We start from the raw sequence: 16593 nt of genomic DNA, 5'->3' as shown, positions 1-16593 counted from the left end.
ATATTCCTCTAACCAAGCATTTTCTTCATGGGCCTAACTTAAATTTACATTATTTTACACCATAGGGTGAACAATATTGTAAATGGAAATGAGGTAATGGTAATTGGAAAATGGATTGCTGACAAAGTTGCAGCTGCAATGGTTAATTTATGTATTACTTGGACCAACCAATATATTTCCTAGTTTGTGCATGAAAAACTATTCATGTCTGTAAATATTTTGATTTTTATATTCATAATTTAAGTCCTTTTTTATAAAGAAGGTATGTTCTCTGTACATCTGGCTCTTTGTGTTCCCATGAATGTATGTCTTTCAGGTTTTTGAAATGTTGTTTCCCTCCAGAATGTGCACCCTATGCCAGTCCCAAGAGCTCGGTTTTGTCCATACTACGGTTAAGCATGTTAGCAAGGTGATAGACACATGATGACAACATAATTATATACTAGACATAGTAGACTTATTCATGACCAGGGGGATATGTTTAGATCCTCCTCCAGTACATCAGTGTGTAATATCAAACACCATGACATATTAAGTGTAACAGAGTTATCCTGGGTGGCGCTCTTCACTAGGATTGGAGATATCAAGGGTGGGCTTTTTCCATTGCCAATGAATGATCATTTATCATGCTGGAGCATTTCATGAAGGATCTATCAAACCGATCTTTTGGTTTTCGGCATTATTTTATTATGACTGGATTATTTAAATGATAAGACAATGTTGCAATGACGGGTTATAGGATGCGACAATATACTAAAATTAGAAAATGAATGGGAGAATGAAACAAGAAAACTTAACTACTTTATTTGTATCAATTTAAAAAAACAGTCATTAATTATTAAATATAAAACATTGAAATAGGATTGTCTATAAAAATACGACAGCATATCGAACATTTGATAATGGAATGAGGAGAAAGGTAAATCATGAATTAGATGTCTTCTTTTGCTGCACCATAATTTTTTCATTAATATGAACCCCATATTTTTGTTAACTTTTGTCAATTTAAGGGTGGCACCTCTGGGTTCAACATTACATGTTAAAAGAAGTCTTGTCCCAATTTCTATCACATGTTTGAATTCAAACACTTTCCATCTCTTAAATAAAATTACCTTAACGACATACGTTTCTTCCCCTCCAGATGTGAACTGATGATTAATAAATACCTCCAACAGCCATCAACATTTCTTTATACATATAAGTTTCAGACTTGGCATTTCTTTTTTTTTACATAATAATAATGTAAACTGTTAAGTGTCTCATTCAAGAAGTCTTAACATGCACTTGAGGTAAACTAGTTAATCTTTTTCTCCAGGTGCATACAGTCAGTCTGCTTGCTCGACCAAGTCCGGCCACACGAAGAGAAAATTTTCCCATACTCAGGCATATTGCTGACACAATTCCTGAATTCTTCTGCAATTCGATAAAATTTGGTATATTGTGAAAAACAGGATGTCAAAATTACCTCATCAGTATCAGACCACACCAACATTGAAAGATTCAAAGTCATTATTTTGTTTACAGAATCTATATTCAAATATGCTAGTGAGCAATAGTTATTCCTGTGTAATATTAGAAATTCATAAATCAAAATTTTGATTGAAAATTTGTAATACAAACCATAGGTTACAAAGCCTTTCCCTCTTATATCAGCCATCTGAAATATTCGCAAGGCTTCATGCCTTGGAAAACACAGTGACATTGATGATGCTGCATCTTCAGTTGCAATACCACCTCTGTGTCTTTGAAAAACCTAAAAAAGAAATTCATTAGCAATTTATAGTTCCATTTGAAAAAAAATTGATAATAGTCCATCAGTGGAAAGGATATATTGCTCTAATTGTTAAATTATGTGCAATACTAGCGTGGCTGTCGAAAAATCGTCAACTCAAACAGCTCATTAAGTCATTTTCAAAACCTAATCTCTTAGCCTTTTACTAAAATGTTCAAGGTTTGTGGACATTACCTAATCTGAGAGACTTGATTCTGATCTGTAACTTTGATGCAATTATCCTCACTGACACTTGGCTTAATCCTAATATTGCAAGTAGTGAACTAAGCCTTGGTGACTTTAAAATCTACTAGAAAGATCAAAGTGTTTTTACTAGCTGAAAATGCAGTGGTGGAGTCCTGATTGCAGTGAGATATAAATATTTGTTCTATTTAGTAGAATTTGACCTTAATCTTGAATCCCTTTTTTCTTCCATTATCATAACTTCCTGATCAAAAATATTGTATGGCACAATTTACTTGCCACCATACTCCTCAATAGATTCATATCATGCTTATTGTGAGGGAATTTAAAATTACATTCACTCAGATTCGGGGGTTTCAATAATGGGTGATTTTAATATACTTCAAGTTTTTTCCAGGGATTTCCTGAACTCTACAGAACAGCCATCATGTTCAACCTCCTCTCTGCTTGTTCATGCTCATATGCTAATAGACTCTATGTGCTACTTGCAATTTCAACAAATTAATAACATCTATAATTATAATGGAAAATTATTAGGCCTAATTTTTACATATTCAGACTTCACTCCCATTTCCCAGGATAAAAATCTTCTAATATCATGTGATCCCCATCTCATGACAGCAAAATCTATCTGTAGTAAAAAATTCTATCCTGCAACATTCAGCCAGAAAAGGAATCCACAGTACTTTGAATATAGACTATGCAATTATGCTATAGCCCGATTAACAAATACATAAGACCTAGGAGCTATATTAGACTCACAGTCAACAGTCCATCAACATTATAACTCTGTTCAATCTAAAGCATACAAACGTTTGGATTTATCTTCCAATACTGTAAAAACTAATCACACACACAGCCATTTAAAGTTCCGTTCATCTCATTAGTTAGGTCACTTAATGAATACTGCTCTACTGTTTGGTTGCCTTACTACAAACTCCATATTCATACAATCAAATATGTTATATGAAAATTTGTGCACAAAATTGCATTCAAATTTATTTTTCACAAAGATTTTTTTTTTGCTATCTAGAAATTTTTCCTCTACTAAATCTTCCCTCCTTGCATAAATATAGAAAAATTAATGACATAGCTTTTCTTTATACATTACTGCATAACAAGCTTGATTCCTTAGAACTCCTAAGTGTAATATCTTTCAGAGTACCTTCACATAACACAAGGTATGAAGAACTCTTTGAAATTTAATATCATGCACAAAATTACACTTACTACTCACCTATAAGCTATATTATGAGATATATCAACTGTTGTGATTGCATTTACCTACTTTCTATCTCACCAGGATCCCTTATTAAATGTTATAAAAAATTCTTGAAGAATTTTTAGAATGCTAATCATTGCTATGTGGATATCTGCACATGTCCATATATTGTTCCTAACGCCCATTGGGTATTGAAATGAAATAAAATAATTTACGTTGTAATTCTACACACTCACAAAAAAAATGTGTGGAATTACAAAGTAAATTATTTCATTTCAATATGTTATGCAAATTCCATTAAGTTATGCCTGAGACAACAAATTCCATTGGGTATATTTTCTCAACTGATGCCACAAGGTCTATTTAATGACTACGAGTAACATTTATCATTCTGTACTATCATCCGGCCTGTAACAATTACTATAATTCTTATGTTTTGTTTCCATTTTTTAATTTGAAATATTATTTAATATTGATGTTTTGTTTATATCAATTAATCTAAGTAGGCATGTATGCATACCTATCTGAAACTGTCTTAACTCTCAATAATGAGTGTGCATCTTTATGTAATTTGTACCTGTATGTATATATTTTTTATAATTGTAGAACTAGTCTATATTTTGCCTTTATTTTTATAAAAGTGTCATTCCCATCAATAAATTTCAAATATTGGGGGAACAATCATATTTTAATCAACAGAAATTGAAACATGTTTTGTGCACAAAAGCCAAAGCTTGCCTATGATGTGGCTTAGCATTTTTAGAGTGTTGCTGGAAAATAGGCTCTTTTCATTACAAAAAAGACCCTTGAGGAAAAACTTAAACGTAAAATCTAATTTCTCCAAACTGGACCCTTAATAGTCTCCTCTTTCAAGAACATACCTAGCTTACTTAGGTAATGTGAATTCAGTTTACATATTAAACTGTTAACTGCATTAAATAAAGCCCACAAATTTGTCCCCTCCAGCTTTTAGATTTGTTATTGTAGCTCCCACAACAAAATAAGAGACTAGAAATTGCAATAGTCAATCAGATAAAACTTAGTTACTTTTTTATCATAACCTGTTCCATGTAATCATCGCTATGTAATGTAATGCTCCAAAATATGGTTTTTAATTTAGTAATAAGTATTCCATTGGAAAATTGCATTTTTGCTCACTCATTTTTTCAATTTCATCATATAAAGCTATAATATCCTCCATTTAATCACAACAAGGACAATATTCATGTAAATTCTAGTGTTTACTCTCCTTGGCTTACAAAGGACTCCATTCAGCCTCAGAATTCTCACATAATGCATTATTTAAGATTGAATCTATTCCATTTTTCCGATAAGAAGAATTATCCACCAAACTATCCCACCACGTCCCTCTGCATGTTATCAATTTTCAATATCTCTTAAACCCAAGTAAGCTGTCACCTTATTTTAGCTCCTAGCATCCATTCTTCATCTACCATATGTATCATGTCTCAATTTATTTTCATTTCTCCAGCTAGCCCTTTCTAACTGCTCCTAGGCCAGGCTCCTGAAGACTTCTGGTGTAATTTCAACTTCATCATTTTTTTGCTCTAGATGGCTTGATACAATGGTTTTAATGCAAACTCTTCCTGACCTCTTACTCAGTTATCCTCTGTAGTGCTCATTTTTATGATTCTACTAACTGGCACTCTGTAAACCATCATGTTTGAATTTTAGCATGCCTTGTCATACTTCTATTACTATTTTGCCGCACAGATGAGAACAGTGCTGGAGATGATAGCCACAATGTTTAATACCAATACATTTTCTAAGAGTTTATTCTAAATAATTTCTCCACTCTTTGATTGCAATAGCTCACCTGGAAGGCTAATTGCACCATATCTTCTGCTGTACTGGCTTTCGATATTGCAAGAACTCCAAGCAAGTATTCTCGGAGGTCTATTTTTCCACATGACTCCTGAAATTATAAATACATTGCCATATAAATTGAAAGCAGACTTCTGAAATTGATATCACTATATTGATATGAAATTTATATATATTATATGCATACATTTGCTGATGGTCATAAGGAAAACATAATTACTTAATTATTCTCTCATTAACTTACATTTTAGTCCCAAAAGTTTCACAAAAAGAGACCATTAATAACACATACAAGTGTATGTATCACACAGTAATTAAGTTTGCACACTCAAGTATTTGGTAGTCACAACAAAGTCTATTAATATGCATGCTATTGAAACAAGCTAATTCGTGTCATGCACATTGAATTATTGGGCAATACATACCTTGTCAAAGAGGTTGAAAAGCAGGTGGACTGCAGGATTAGAGGGAGATACATTGAGGTAGCCTGCAAAGCCATTGATGTCTACATGCCAAGCAGATGAATCATACGACATAATATTGAGGCTTTTGATCAAATCCTCTCTCCCATTTTGTAGTCTGCAATAAAAATGGAAGAAAGGTTATTGACTCACTTAAATAAATCAGTGGGAGTGTTATAATATTGATTATTTTTCTTACAAAACAATCTTAGAAAAGGTAATTGAGAGTTTCCATTCACTTAAATTGCACATGCTGATGAAGACAAAATATGACTAAAAAGGGCTTAGAGGTTACTTTTTTAATCTGCTGCATGATGAGGGATGGTTTGACTTTCAGAAGAAATAGATAGTCACCATCGGTGGCAAAATTGTGTGAATGGGGTTGAATTTAGACTCAATGTGATGGATAAAAGCAGTATTTACACATTAAAACATAACAACTGTGACATATTCAAGTTAGCCAAATGAGCTGAAAGTGTACCATTAGATAGGAATAACATAGCAAAATTAGAGGAAAAAGGGAAAAATGTGACTAAATTTTTGCTAAAATTTTTCTCTGAAACTATTCACAAAATTGATTTTCATCCAAATATTTTACATGTTAACAAAGGTCACAAACGGGATTTTTAGAAAAATTTGGAATCATACAGTAACTCTATTTCCAACATAACTTCACAAGCTGAACTCAACAAATTCAAAATTCCCCTTCTTGAATCCTCTTAAACAGCTCTCTTTTCAACTTATCCTCCCTCCCCTTTTACCATTTTACCTTTGATAAAGTTTGCCATTGATTACCCTGAACCTAAAAAGGACTTAAAGACTGTGTTTATATTTTCTATGAAATCTGCAAAACACTTCCCCCAAACCTTTTTGCTGCTGCTCGTACAAAGAAAACTCCCACCCTCACCTCTAATTATTCATGCTTCACATTATAACCTGTCTCCCCAATCTTAACCAATCCTCTCCCCCTACCTTTTCTGCAGGTTTTTAAGGGCTTGCTTCAGATTTACTTGTGTGCTACAGCTTGATAAGGGTACAGTGATGCGCCTGAAACTGGTGGGCAGTCTGTGGATATCATGCCAAAAAAGAACAATGGTTTCTATTCCAGTACATATAATACTTCCTTGAACTAAGCCCAATGATGTGTAATGAAAGCAAAGATGAGATTTGATACTTGTAGAATCAAAGCAAGTATTTGAAGTGCCCATGAACCACCTTCTACCCTTTCCTACTATCCTCAGGCGCAAACACCAAGAAGTAGCCGTGTTGCCACACTAGTTACCATAAAGATACACATTACACCAAGTACTAAATATGATTTAGCTCTGCCCACATCTAATAAATGACACAGTTTCAGGCGTAACATGGTGGAAATCTTTCACGATGAAAGAAGACACTTTGCTTTTCCCCATAGAATATTTTTATTATGACCTAGGTTTCCTTACAGCAAAATACCTGAAGGTGTTATGCTGTAACCTGAAGATCTGACCTGAAGGTTCCAAGAAACTGCGGGAGATGCCACAACAGTAACTTTTAATGAAGTCATCCGCTAATATGTATTTCAATGCAACAATATCAGAGTGTAAAAATTATTTGTCTTGACCGGGATATGAACCCAGATGCCTTGATGTCCGGCCGAGTGCTTTAGCTAGTTAAGCTGTCACTCTCCTCTTAACTCTGAAATATTGTCAATCCCAACAGAGGCGAATGATTTTTATTTTTTGAAATTGTTGCATTGACCTGAAGATTTTATGCTGTAATGAAACCTAGGTCGTAATAAAATTATTTTATGTGGAAAAGCAGTGTCTTCTTTCATCTATCCACACCTATACATCCAATCATGAATGTGGCTGGTATCTAAATAATTATCTAGCTATATTTAATGTGCTTTGAATCATGACATATGGACACATTTATTTTTCATTGTTAGACAAATGTTAATTTAAAAAAAAATAACTAACAGTTTATAATAAGTGCAGCAAGAAGGAGTTCTTAAGAGCTTTCTGATACAGCAATTACACATTATCCATCGACACAGCTCATCATAAAGTGGAATTTTTGAGGAAGCATCAGCATTATAAACATATGATACAATAATGATTCAAAGGGTGTGATGCAATAATAACTCATAGGGTGTGATCCAAGGGGGTGATAGCCCCATCACTACTTGAGTCTATACATAATTTATATGAAATTAAGCTGACATATAGTACTTATAATTGCTGTAATTCATTACAGTGGATATGCTATCGTACAAAGTTATTGAAAGACCGACTTGAAGACCTCTAAAAGAGTTTTTAAAATATCATTTGCCCAAATGTCCCTAAACAATCATAAGTACACAATGTTGGAGAAAATGTTTAACCATGATCAAAACCCTCAAAAATTGCAGAGGAAAGATATATGGCACTTCATAAAATTTTCTCACCCAAGACGATGCCGCAACCTCTGCACTTCTACAAGAAGGCCGCCGGCATCACTTGGAATCAGCATTCGACGTGCTCTTGTCATGAGACGGCAGTCATCATATGTGTAGTCTGAGACAGGAACACCTAGAGCCCTACAATGTTAAAATGATAGAAAATTCAGGAAAATGTACAAATATCAAAGACAGGAGCTTGAACAAGCGGCATAAAAAGTTTAAAACAATATCTATTATTTATTTACCTGGCATCTTTTTTCAATGGTATTTCTATGTCTCCATAAATTATTCAGTTTGGCTTATTGAATAGTGAAGTATTAAGCAAAATGTTTTGAATAACATCATAAAAGGAAGGGCTAAAAGAGATCTAGCAATTGAAAGAAAAAATTAGCATTTTAATGATTCATATTAACGAATAATGCTGCTTACTGCATAACTACAGGACCAAATGAGCATTAAAGGACATTTAATCAAGATATATATGTGTAACAACTACTCTTTGTAAAGTGAATCTTTCATCTTAAAACACATCTTCTGAGAAGAATATAATCAAATATGCTTTGGAATATTTCAAACTTGTTGATTAAAATTGTAGACATTATTATTGACTGTTAAGCTACACAAATGCTTTGTGCCCATATATTCATTTGGAATTAAATTTGACAGTTGACAATGAGTTTCAAGAATTCCACTGCTAATTTCACTTTTTCCTTGGTTTGCTTGGGTGTAATTCCATTGCATCAGGTTGGACAAGCCAAGAAAGGTATGAGACAACAAAATTGCAAAAACATTGGTATGGTCCCACCCGATTACCGATGTTAAATTTATTATGAGGATCAAACCATGGTGATTTATTAAAATAAGTTTTATGCAATTTGCAGGGAGTAGCTATGCAAACAAAATTTATATTGATAATGGAAAACCCTTATTACATGGACAGACAGAGATATTGTCTACAAATGGTATACACTTGGTGTTCACAGGGAAAGGATTTAAATATGATGGAATTAAGGGTAACAGGATAGCTACCAAAAATAGCATAGGATCTTATTAATCATGCAGATAAAGAGATGAACTATGACTTTTAGAAAGATTACTTAAGAGGCAATTTAATCTACTTCTAGCATAATGTAAATTATTAAGATCCAGCTCTCCTCCAGGGATTACATTTCTAGGGTAAAACATGAGATCCCACCCTCACAGATATAAAATTAAATGCAACCATTTTTTCCCTTTAGATAAAATACCAAAAATCTAAGGTAAAATTCCGCAACAATTGCTTTACCTCGAAAGATTGTTTTGTTCTCTTGTTTTCCTTTCAGAAAATGCATCATTAAATACATTCACAACTCTCTGCAGGTATATTAGAAAATGGCTGGATTTTACAACACTTGCTGCTACTACTTGTCTACTTATACACTTGTATACTACTATATTATAGGACATGAAATAGATTTGTTGCTGTCAAAGAATGAGGTGGTTATGTCTATAATGAAATATTTAGATGCTTATTTAGAATGTCTCTCTCCTCAAGTAAGTAATTTGATGCTTTAGTATGGAAATATAACATGATCTCTCAACTTACTTGGCCATTACTTTCCGGACATTGTTAGCATACAACTTGGGATCTGCCTTTTCTGCAGGACTTGGATGGTACACTGGAAGGAACTCAATCTCACAAGTACTTTGGATCTGTGTTAATGTCAGCCATAGGAGTTTTAATCTGGAAGTTTAATTCAGTAAATGATAATATGTTGAAACAATGCTGAACAAATTAGCTGAAAGTGAATGTACGTATTAATGAAAATCCACTTCTTGTAAAAAAAAGGATTAACATTCAATTAAATAAATAAGACTAAGTTAAATACTGTCAGCAGTTTCGTAAGGCCAATTTTGGTAAAAGAAAATGAACTGCTAAAGGCAAAAAGGTCATCAGAGTCTGAAAAAGTTTTGCTAATAAAACTAAAAAGTGTCAACTGTGTATGACAATAAATTGAAAACAATTTATATGAATGAAAGACTGTTCAAATTAGACAGAAATTCCATCATCAAATAAAATTTAATATAAACACATGTGGACATATCGGATATTCTTATTTAATGGCTAATATTAAGTGACAGGAACTCAAGGTCCCAAGTTAATAAAATTTAAGAATGGTCTTAAGGCACCTACAATAATAAATAATAACTTTCATTGATAACAACTCAAGAAACCATGGCAAATCACTAACAAGAAACCTTACAAGACCAAAATACTAACGCTCCAGGTCCTTCCCACGTCCAGGTGACAGTGTCTAGCCTGTTGGGATAACGAATGCAGACAGGCTGAACAGGAACTCCTGGGCAAAATGCTCCATGCTTGAAAGTGATGAGACATGTCCGATTTGTGCACGTTCCCTCTGGGAAGATGAGTACCTGCTTACAGGATGGAAGGAATTGTGAGGAGAATGCAGAAACAATTTCAACTGGGGCTAGGAAAAAATAAGAAATCGTCCATCATACTCAAAGGAAGGATGCAGATTAATAAGAAATTATAGACTACCTATATCTTTTTCATTTGGGAATTACTGAGTTTCTCAAGCGTGTTAGTAAGAAGTGCTCTCATTGTGAGATCTGGTTTGGTGAGATATACTACCTTGATCAAAAATTTCCCGGAATTTATTCAGAAAATTAAAAATACAAGTTTATTCATCTAAATCTATATTGTCCCCTTCAAAGTAATCCCCATCGACTGCAACACACTTATGCCAGCGCTTGATCCAATCCTCGAAACATTTTTTATATTCGGTTTTCGGTATGTCCATCAGTGCTTCCTGCGATTTTTCCATTACTTCCTCTCGGCTGCTAAAACGCGTTCCCCGTAATGGTTTTTTAACTCGATTGAACAGAAAGAAGTCACAGGGAGCCAAATCAGGTGAATTCGGTGGCTGTTGGATGGTATTTGTTGCATTTTTCGTCAAAAAATTACGAATAATGATAGCACTGTGCGACGGTGCGTTATCATGGTGCAAAATCCACGAGTTTTCTGCCCACATTTCTGGTCTCTTTCGGCGAATTGCTTCACGCAAACGTCTCATAACGCCCAAATAATACTCTTTGTTTACTGTCTGGCCTTCTGGCAAAAATTCATGATGAACTACACCGTTGTAATCCATGAAAACCGTCAGCATTGCCTTCTTTTTTGACTGAAAACGACGTGGTTTTTTTGGTCTCGGCTCATTTGGTGAACGCCATTCACTTGCCTGATGTCTGGATTGCGTGTCGTACTCATAAACCCACGTCTCGTCTCCAGTAATGATCCTTTTGATGAATGTGGGATCGGATTCAGCCTCGCAAATCATGTCTTTTGCGACGTCAACACGGTCTCTTTTTTGCATGAAATTGAGGTCTTTTTGCTGCTACACGACGGAAACCCAAATCATTAACCACAATGTCTTGGGCGGATCCATAGGCAATGTTCAAGTCCTCCGCTATTTCTCTGATGGTTAATTTGCGGTTATTGACCAACATTTCTTTTACTTTATCAATTTTTTCACCGACTTTCGATGTCGATGGTCTGCCACTGCGTTCATCATCTTCGATTGACTCACGACCACTTCTGAACCGCTCGTGCCACTGGTAAACGACCGTTTTTTTTAGAGAATCGTTGCCGAAACACTTTTCCAACATTTCCAACGTCCGTGCGCCACTAAATCCGTTTTTTACGCAAAATTTAATACAAGTTCGTTGTTGCAAATTTAAATCCATTTCTGCAATTGTAAAAAATCGCCAACACACACAGAGATAGATGTACTCTTGGCTACGTAACATTTGCAAATGTCAAGTTATGACACTAAGATTTAAAGGGAATATCAACAACAGATGTACCAATTTAACAAAAAAAACAGAACTCAAATCGGAACGATGGGAGCGCCACACGGTGGTTATTCCGGGAACTTTTTGATCAAGGTAGTACTTAAAAAATCTAGTGGTTCAGAATGAACCATCATCGAGAATGTTTTTTCTTTTCTAGGAGTGAATATGCAAATACTAATTTATCCATAAATATTTTGGAATGGGTACTGATGTTATTTATATAGATATTGACTAATATTAAATAATTTCCTTAATGAAAATTGTTGATCATAAGGCCAATGAGTAGCCTATGCTTTGCATATTTTAGATTACATAAATATTTTTTAAACTTCTATTTTTATTTAAATGGAAATTTTGCTATTGGTAACCATTGATCCAGATCAGGAATTGGCACCATTTTTTGACCTCACCCAGGCCAGCAATAAAAAGTTATCGAGTGCTAAATAGCCATACTGTAACATTGACCATCACCTTCCCTTCATTAATATGCTAACAGAAATGATTTGAATGATACGTATAATTTTGACCCCTAAGTAGGTATGATATCATGGGAATTTTGAATTTGTGTTTCTTATCTCATTTTGTAAGGGGAGAGAGTCCTGAGTTGGGAAAGTATATCCACTAGGTTACTGAGGTAGAATATCTGGCATGTTGAATGTTTGTATATTAGAATGATAATTTGTGTCACGGTTTTCACCTTTCGTGATGTAGGATCGGAGAAGAATGGAAAAAGTGGAATTCAAAGAACAAATAATAAATGAATGGGTGCTAGACATGGCGGTGGAGGAGTTAGAGTTGTTCATAGAAATCTAAAGAAGGCAGGGCAGAATGGATGCAGAGCATTCTGATTTGCGATGAGATGTTGAAGATGGCAAAAGATGGGAGAAAATAAGGCAAGTAAGGAAGGGGAAAGTAGAGGATAGATATATTTGGATGAAATGGAGGGTGGTGGAATCCATGCAAAATTGAAGAAGGGTTTATTTTAGCATGCGGTCTGGCTGTGTTTTGGGGTGGGCAAACTAACATATGTAGGGGTGTTACATTGATGCCCACTCAAAACATACCTTAAACAGTAGACTACTAAATAATAATCTACAATTGCCAGAAATGAAAGACTATAATATTTAGAAAAAATGGCATCATCAATAAAAATACAAAGTTGGGATATTTGCTCTTCACTTGGTCATTGAGTTTTAAATTCACTTTTTTGAGGAGTAAAAGTGAAACATTTTATTTTTATAGATAGTGCACTCATGAAGTGAGAAATATCAGTATTTTATTTTCATATGGTACACCCTGATGATATACATACCAACTGAAAATATACCAGGAGTTGTTTAATTTTAATTAATTTCATCAGTGTTTGTCATGATTTAAAAAAAAAATATTGAATCAAACTTGATTTTTCAGAAATTAAAAATTCAAGTTGTAAAGATTTTGAAAATAATATATTTGTACCATTTATGAGGGAAATTTTTCCTCAAGAGTTGATCATTTGCGTCACTTGCCTGTGGCCAGTCAACAGATGATGTAGTCCTCTGCACTATTTCCCGGATTGTTTCCTGCCTTGATTCTGGGTCTAGCCTCCAAACATAGATTGGTTGTGTATAGTTTATAAGCTCTGAGAAGGAGATATGAAAACACCAACGTATTTGATATCAGTCATGAAGAAACTTTAGAAATATTATAAAATATTAATGCAGTGGCAGGATTTCATGAAATGTCTCATTATTCTTGATTAATATATCCAATGTATTCGCATTGTAAATTAATAGCTTCACATGTAAGGAGTTATTAGCTTCAGGGAGTTATAACTGATGATGCAATTCAGTGAGCGACTTTATAAAATTGATCAATTTTTCAAAAATTTAAATTTCAGCAAATGGTTACATGCTGAACCTCCTTTTATCTTGGGGGTTGTAATTACAACTTTTTCATAGCCTGGCAGAGGCAGACCGATGCTCATCTTTCCAAGGAGGTTCATCTACACCACAATGCTGAGTGGGGCATCAATAGAAGTCCATAAAAACTAAAATGTAGCCGCTTTGATACAATCAATTAATTTGGTGCTTGGTAATTTTTAATAATTTACTGACACTGAGTTAAAGAGATATTATGTATCATAATGTGGAAACATCTACAGAGGTTCAAGGTCCCTGGTTCCCCCACTCTAAGTTGGTCTATCACAAAATGACATGTTGGGATGACTCTACACATCCAAATTTTTACTGGTAATTCAAAGACCTATCACTGAACATTCAGAGGGGCTGATTTAAATCCTTTGTGAAACATTGGTTGTTGTCAACTAGCCATATAGGGATTATTAGCATTTAAGGCTGAAATAAGACATGTTCTCATTCCAGTATTTCCTATTTATCCAAAGAAATAAAATACAATACTACCTTTTATGTCTTTGTACTCTTCATAAGATTTTGCTTATCAAGATTTGGGAAATATTAAAATAATGTCAAAAATCATGAAATAATTTGTAATAATGGACAGTTTATTTGAATTAATTATTTTTTAACTTTAAACATGATAATCAGTAGATTCAATCGTAAACTCTTTATGAAATGCAAATCTTTATCAAAGAGATGATGAACTAACAGCTTTCAGGTGCTTTTCCTGAATTCAAAATTTGCCACTCCGGAACAATTGGAATTAGAATAGGTACCTATTATTTGTAAATAGATGTAATAGAAATAAAATACTTGAGGAAACCAAGGGTTATTTTATATATTGAGCCACATTTGAACTAACTTCAATACTTTGCAATTTTGCTGCTGCAAAAATATGGCAATGCAATTGTCCTTGATTTTGAGATGATTACAGAATGGGTGGGGATTAAAATGAGAATTCAAATCTCCAATACTCAATGTCATTTCTTTTTTTTAACTAGATGGCTACCTGAACATCAAAAAATATACTAAAGATAAATTACCCCTGGGGTTTTTTGAAGTTATGGTATTCTTGCATAGCTATTCCAATATACATAAACCTCCAGTGGAAATGGCCAAGGGTACAAAGCATTAGCATTTCCTATTGAAAGGAAAGAAATTCAATGGAGGGTTCACCTATAAACAGAATTAATGATATGATTCAATGGTCAGTTCCTAAAAATTTCTCAAGAGTTTAAATTGGTATCAGCACTCCGTTACATGCACTGAAGTTTGTTCAAATGAAAGTTGTCACATTAAATATTCAGATAATACTTTGGAAGAAGTCTTCCAAATTGCATAACCATGAAAGCCTTTACCTTTTAAAGCTACTGTGTAATTTTCAATCTGTGAATCAATGCATGCATAGGTTTCAATAAATGATTTATAGTAGGAGGAGGAGACACGCTACTTAAATGATATTTCTGGTACTAAAATGTGGGGAGTAAACTATTTTCCGATTAAGCCGAATTTGGACCAAAAATGACTTTAGTTCCTTGCAATAAGCAAAGGGGATGGAAGAATGGGTAGACTGAAACGTAAAACGGTATTGTACGGTCAAATGTAGGTTTTGGATGGTCACAGACTTAACATAGCTATATTTCTACATCACTAATGTTGCAAAGTGCGTAAGAAACAAAATAGCATGAGCGTATTCACCAACCTACCGGGAGTCGTAATTCGCGCGGGGTATGGCTTGGGTCTACATTAACGGTGACTTCAATGCATGAGGGCCTACTTCTTCTTGTGGCACACACTCCTATAACCAAGATTTAAAAAAAATCATATCACAGGAGAAAGCCATAATCAGATTACAGGATGCCCACTTCTCAGGTAATATTCGAATATGTGACCTTAGGTTATCCGACGAGTACGTCAACGAACAGGCTATCTTGGCTGGCATATAGCTCAACTATTCTTCATATCAAGGGTCCTCATCACCATTTGCTATTTACCGACAGCTAACTCAGGAGGAAACCTTAAAAATGGTGACTTACCCACAAGTGTTTATGAAGTTTAAAGTCATGCAGTATTCGTATATTAAAAACATTATTTCTAGATGGATAAATAACCTCAAAACGAATAACGTATAGAGCATGAAAAACTCCCACAGCGTGACATTTATGCGCGAAAAGGATTCAAAATCGAGACATTTCGCGTTGACTGGCGAGCGCACTAACCCACACCTCTAACCGGACCGGCGACTTACTTCCGATGAACGGGTTGAGACCGCTTTCCCGCCTCACGATGATCGACGGATATCCCGTGAAATAGACGATCACGGCGTCCAAGAATGTGGAGTGTGGGGCAATGACGAGTATGGGCGCCTCGCTCCTTGTCGCCTGACGACCCTTCAGCGTCACCTTCATCCCTCCAACACGATAGGTGGTCTTGCTGACGAAACAGAGGAGCTTCGTGAGGGACCTGCGAGGAGAGAGAAAGACACCAATCGATGAGATATAACTCTAATGTGCCACTGATATTCTTCAATAGTTAACAGACAAACAATGCAAAATTAAGAGTTGTATTCGTTGAAATAAAACGACATGAATTGAAGACCAAAGCGAGGAGTTTGGCAAAAATCTTATTCAATCTTTAAAATAGATGACAACAGACTATCAGTCATTGATACATATATCCTTCAGGACATTTTCTTCCTGGGTGAGCACAGTAAAGACTGGTTTTAGGCTATGACAGAAAAACAAAATTTTTCTGATTTTCACTTTACTGCCCTATTCTTGCGTAGTTCCTTCACTGTTATCAAATACAAAAATTGTTTTGTATAAAAAAATATATAAATAAATATATGTATATGTGTGTGTGTGTATATATATATATATATATATATATATATATATATATATATATATATATAT

The 16593-nt window shown here is 34.4% G+C and overlaps 1 protein-coding gene across 1 annotated transcript in view; it reads right to left on the bottom strand.

Annotated features, from left to right (window-relative positions):
* Positions 1–779: 779 nt before the first annotated feature.
* The window catches only part of LPCAT (lysophosphatidylcholine acyltransferase), a 94170-nt gene continuing 78356 nt past the window's right edge, over positions 780–16593 (bottom strand). The window contains exons 3-11 of the mRNA XM_071595147.1: positions 15927–16141; positions 13289–13401; positions 10186–10340; positions 9511–9648; positions 7932–8063; positions 5468–5621; positions 5035–5133; positions 1621–1753; positions 780–1413 (exon numbers count right to left, since the gene is read on the bottom strand). Of these exons, the coding sequence (XP_071451248.1) occupies positions 1295–1413; positions 1621–1753; positions 5035–5133; positions 5468–5621; positions 7932–8063; positions 9511–9648; positions 10186–10340; positions 13289–13401; positions 15927–16141 (1258 nt within the window). The 3' untranslated portion in view covers positions 780–1294. The remainder of the gene's footprint in view (positions 1414–1620; positions 1754–5034; positions 5134–5467; positions 5622–7931; positions 8064–9510; positions 9649–10185; positions 10341–13288; positions 13402–15926; positions 16142–16593) is intronic.

The sequence above is a fragment of the Hetaerina americana genome, unplaced genomic scaffold (genome assembly GCF_022747635.1).
Source record: "Hetaerina americana unplaced genomic scaffold, ioHetAmer1.1.p SCAF_7, whole genome shotgun sequence".
In the NCBI taxonomy this organism is placed as follows: Eukaryota; Metazoa; Arthropoda; class Insecta; order Odonata; family Calopterygidae; genus Hetaerina; species Hetaerina americana.
Note: the sequence above shows the minus strand (reverse complement) of the source record. Positions and strands in the feature narration are given on the sequence as shown.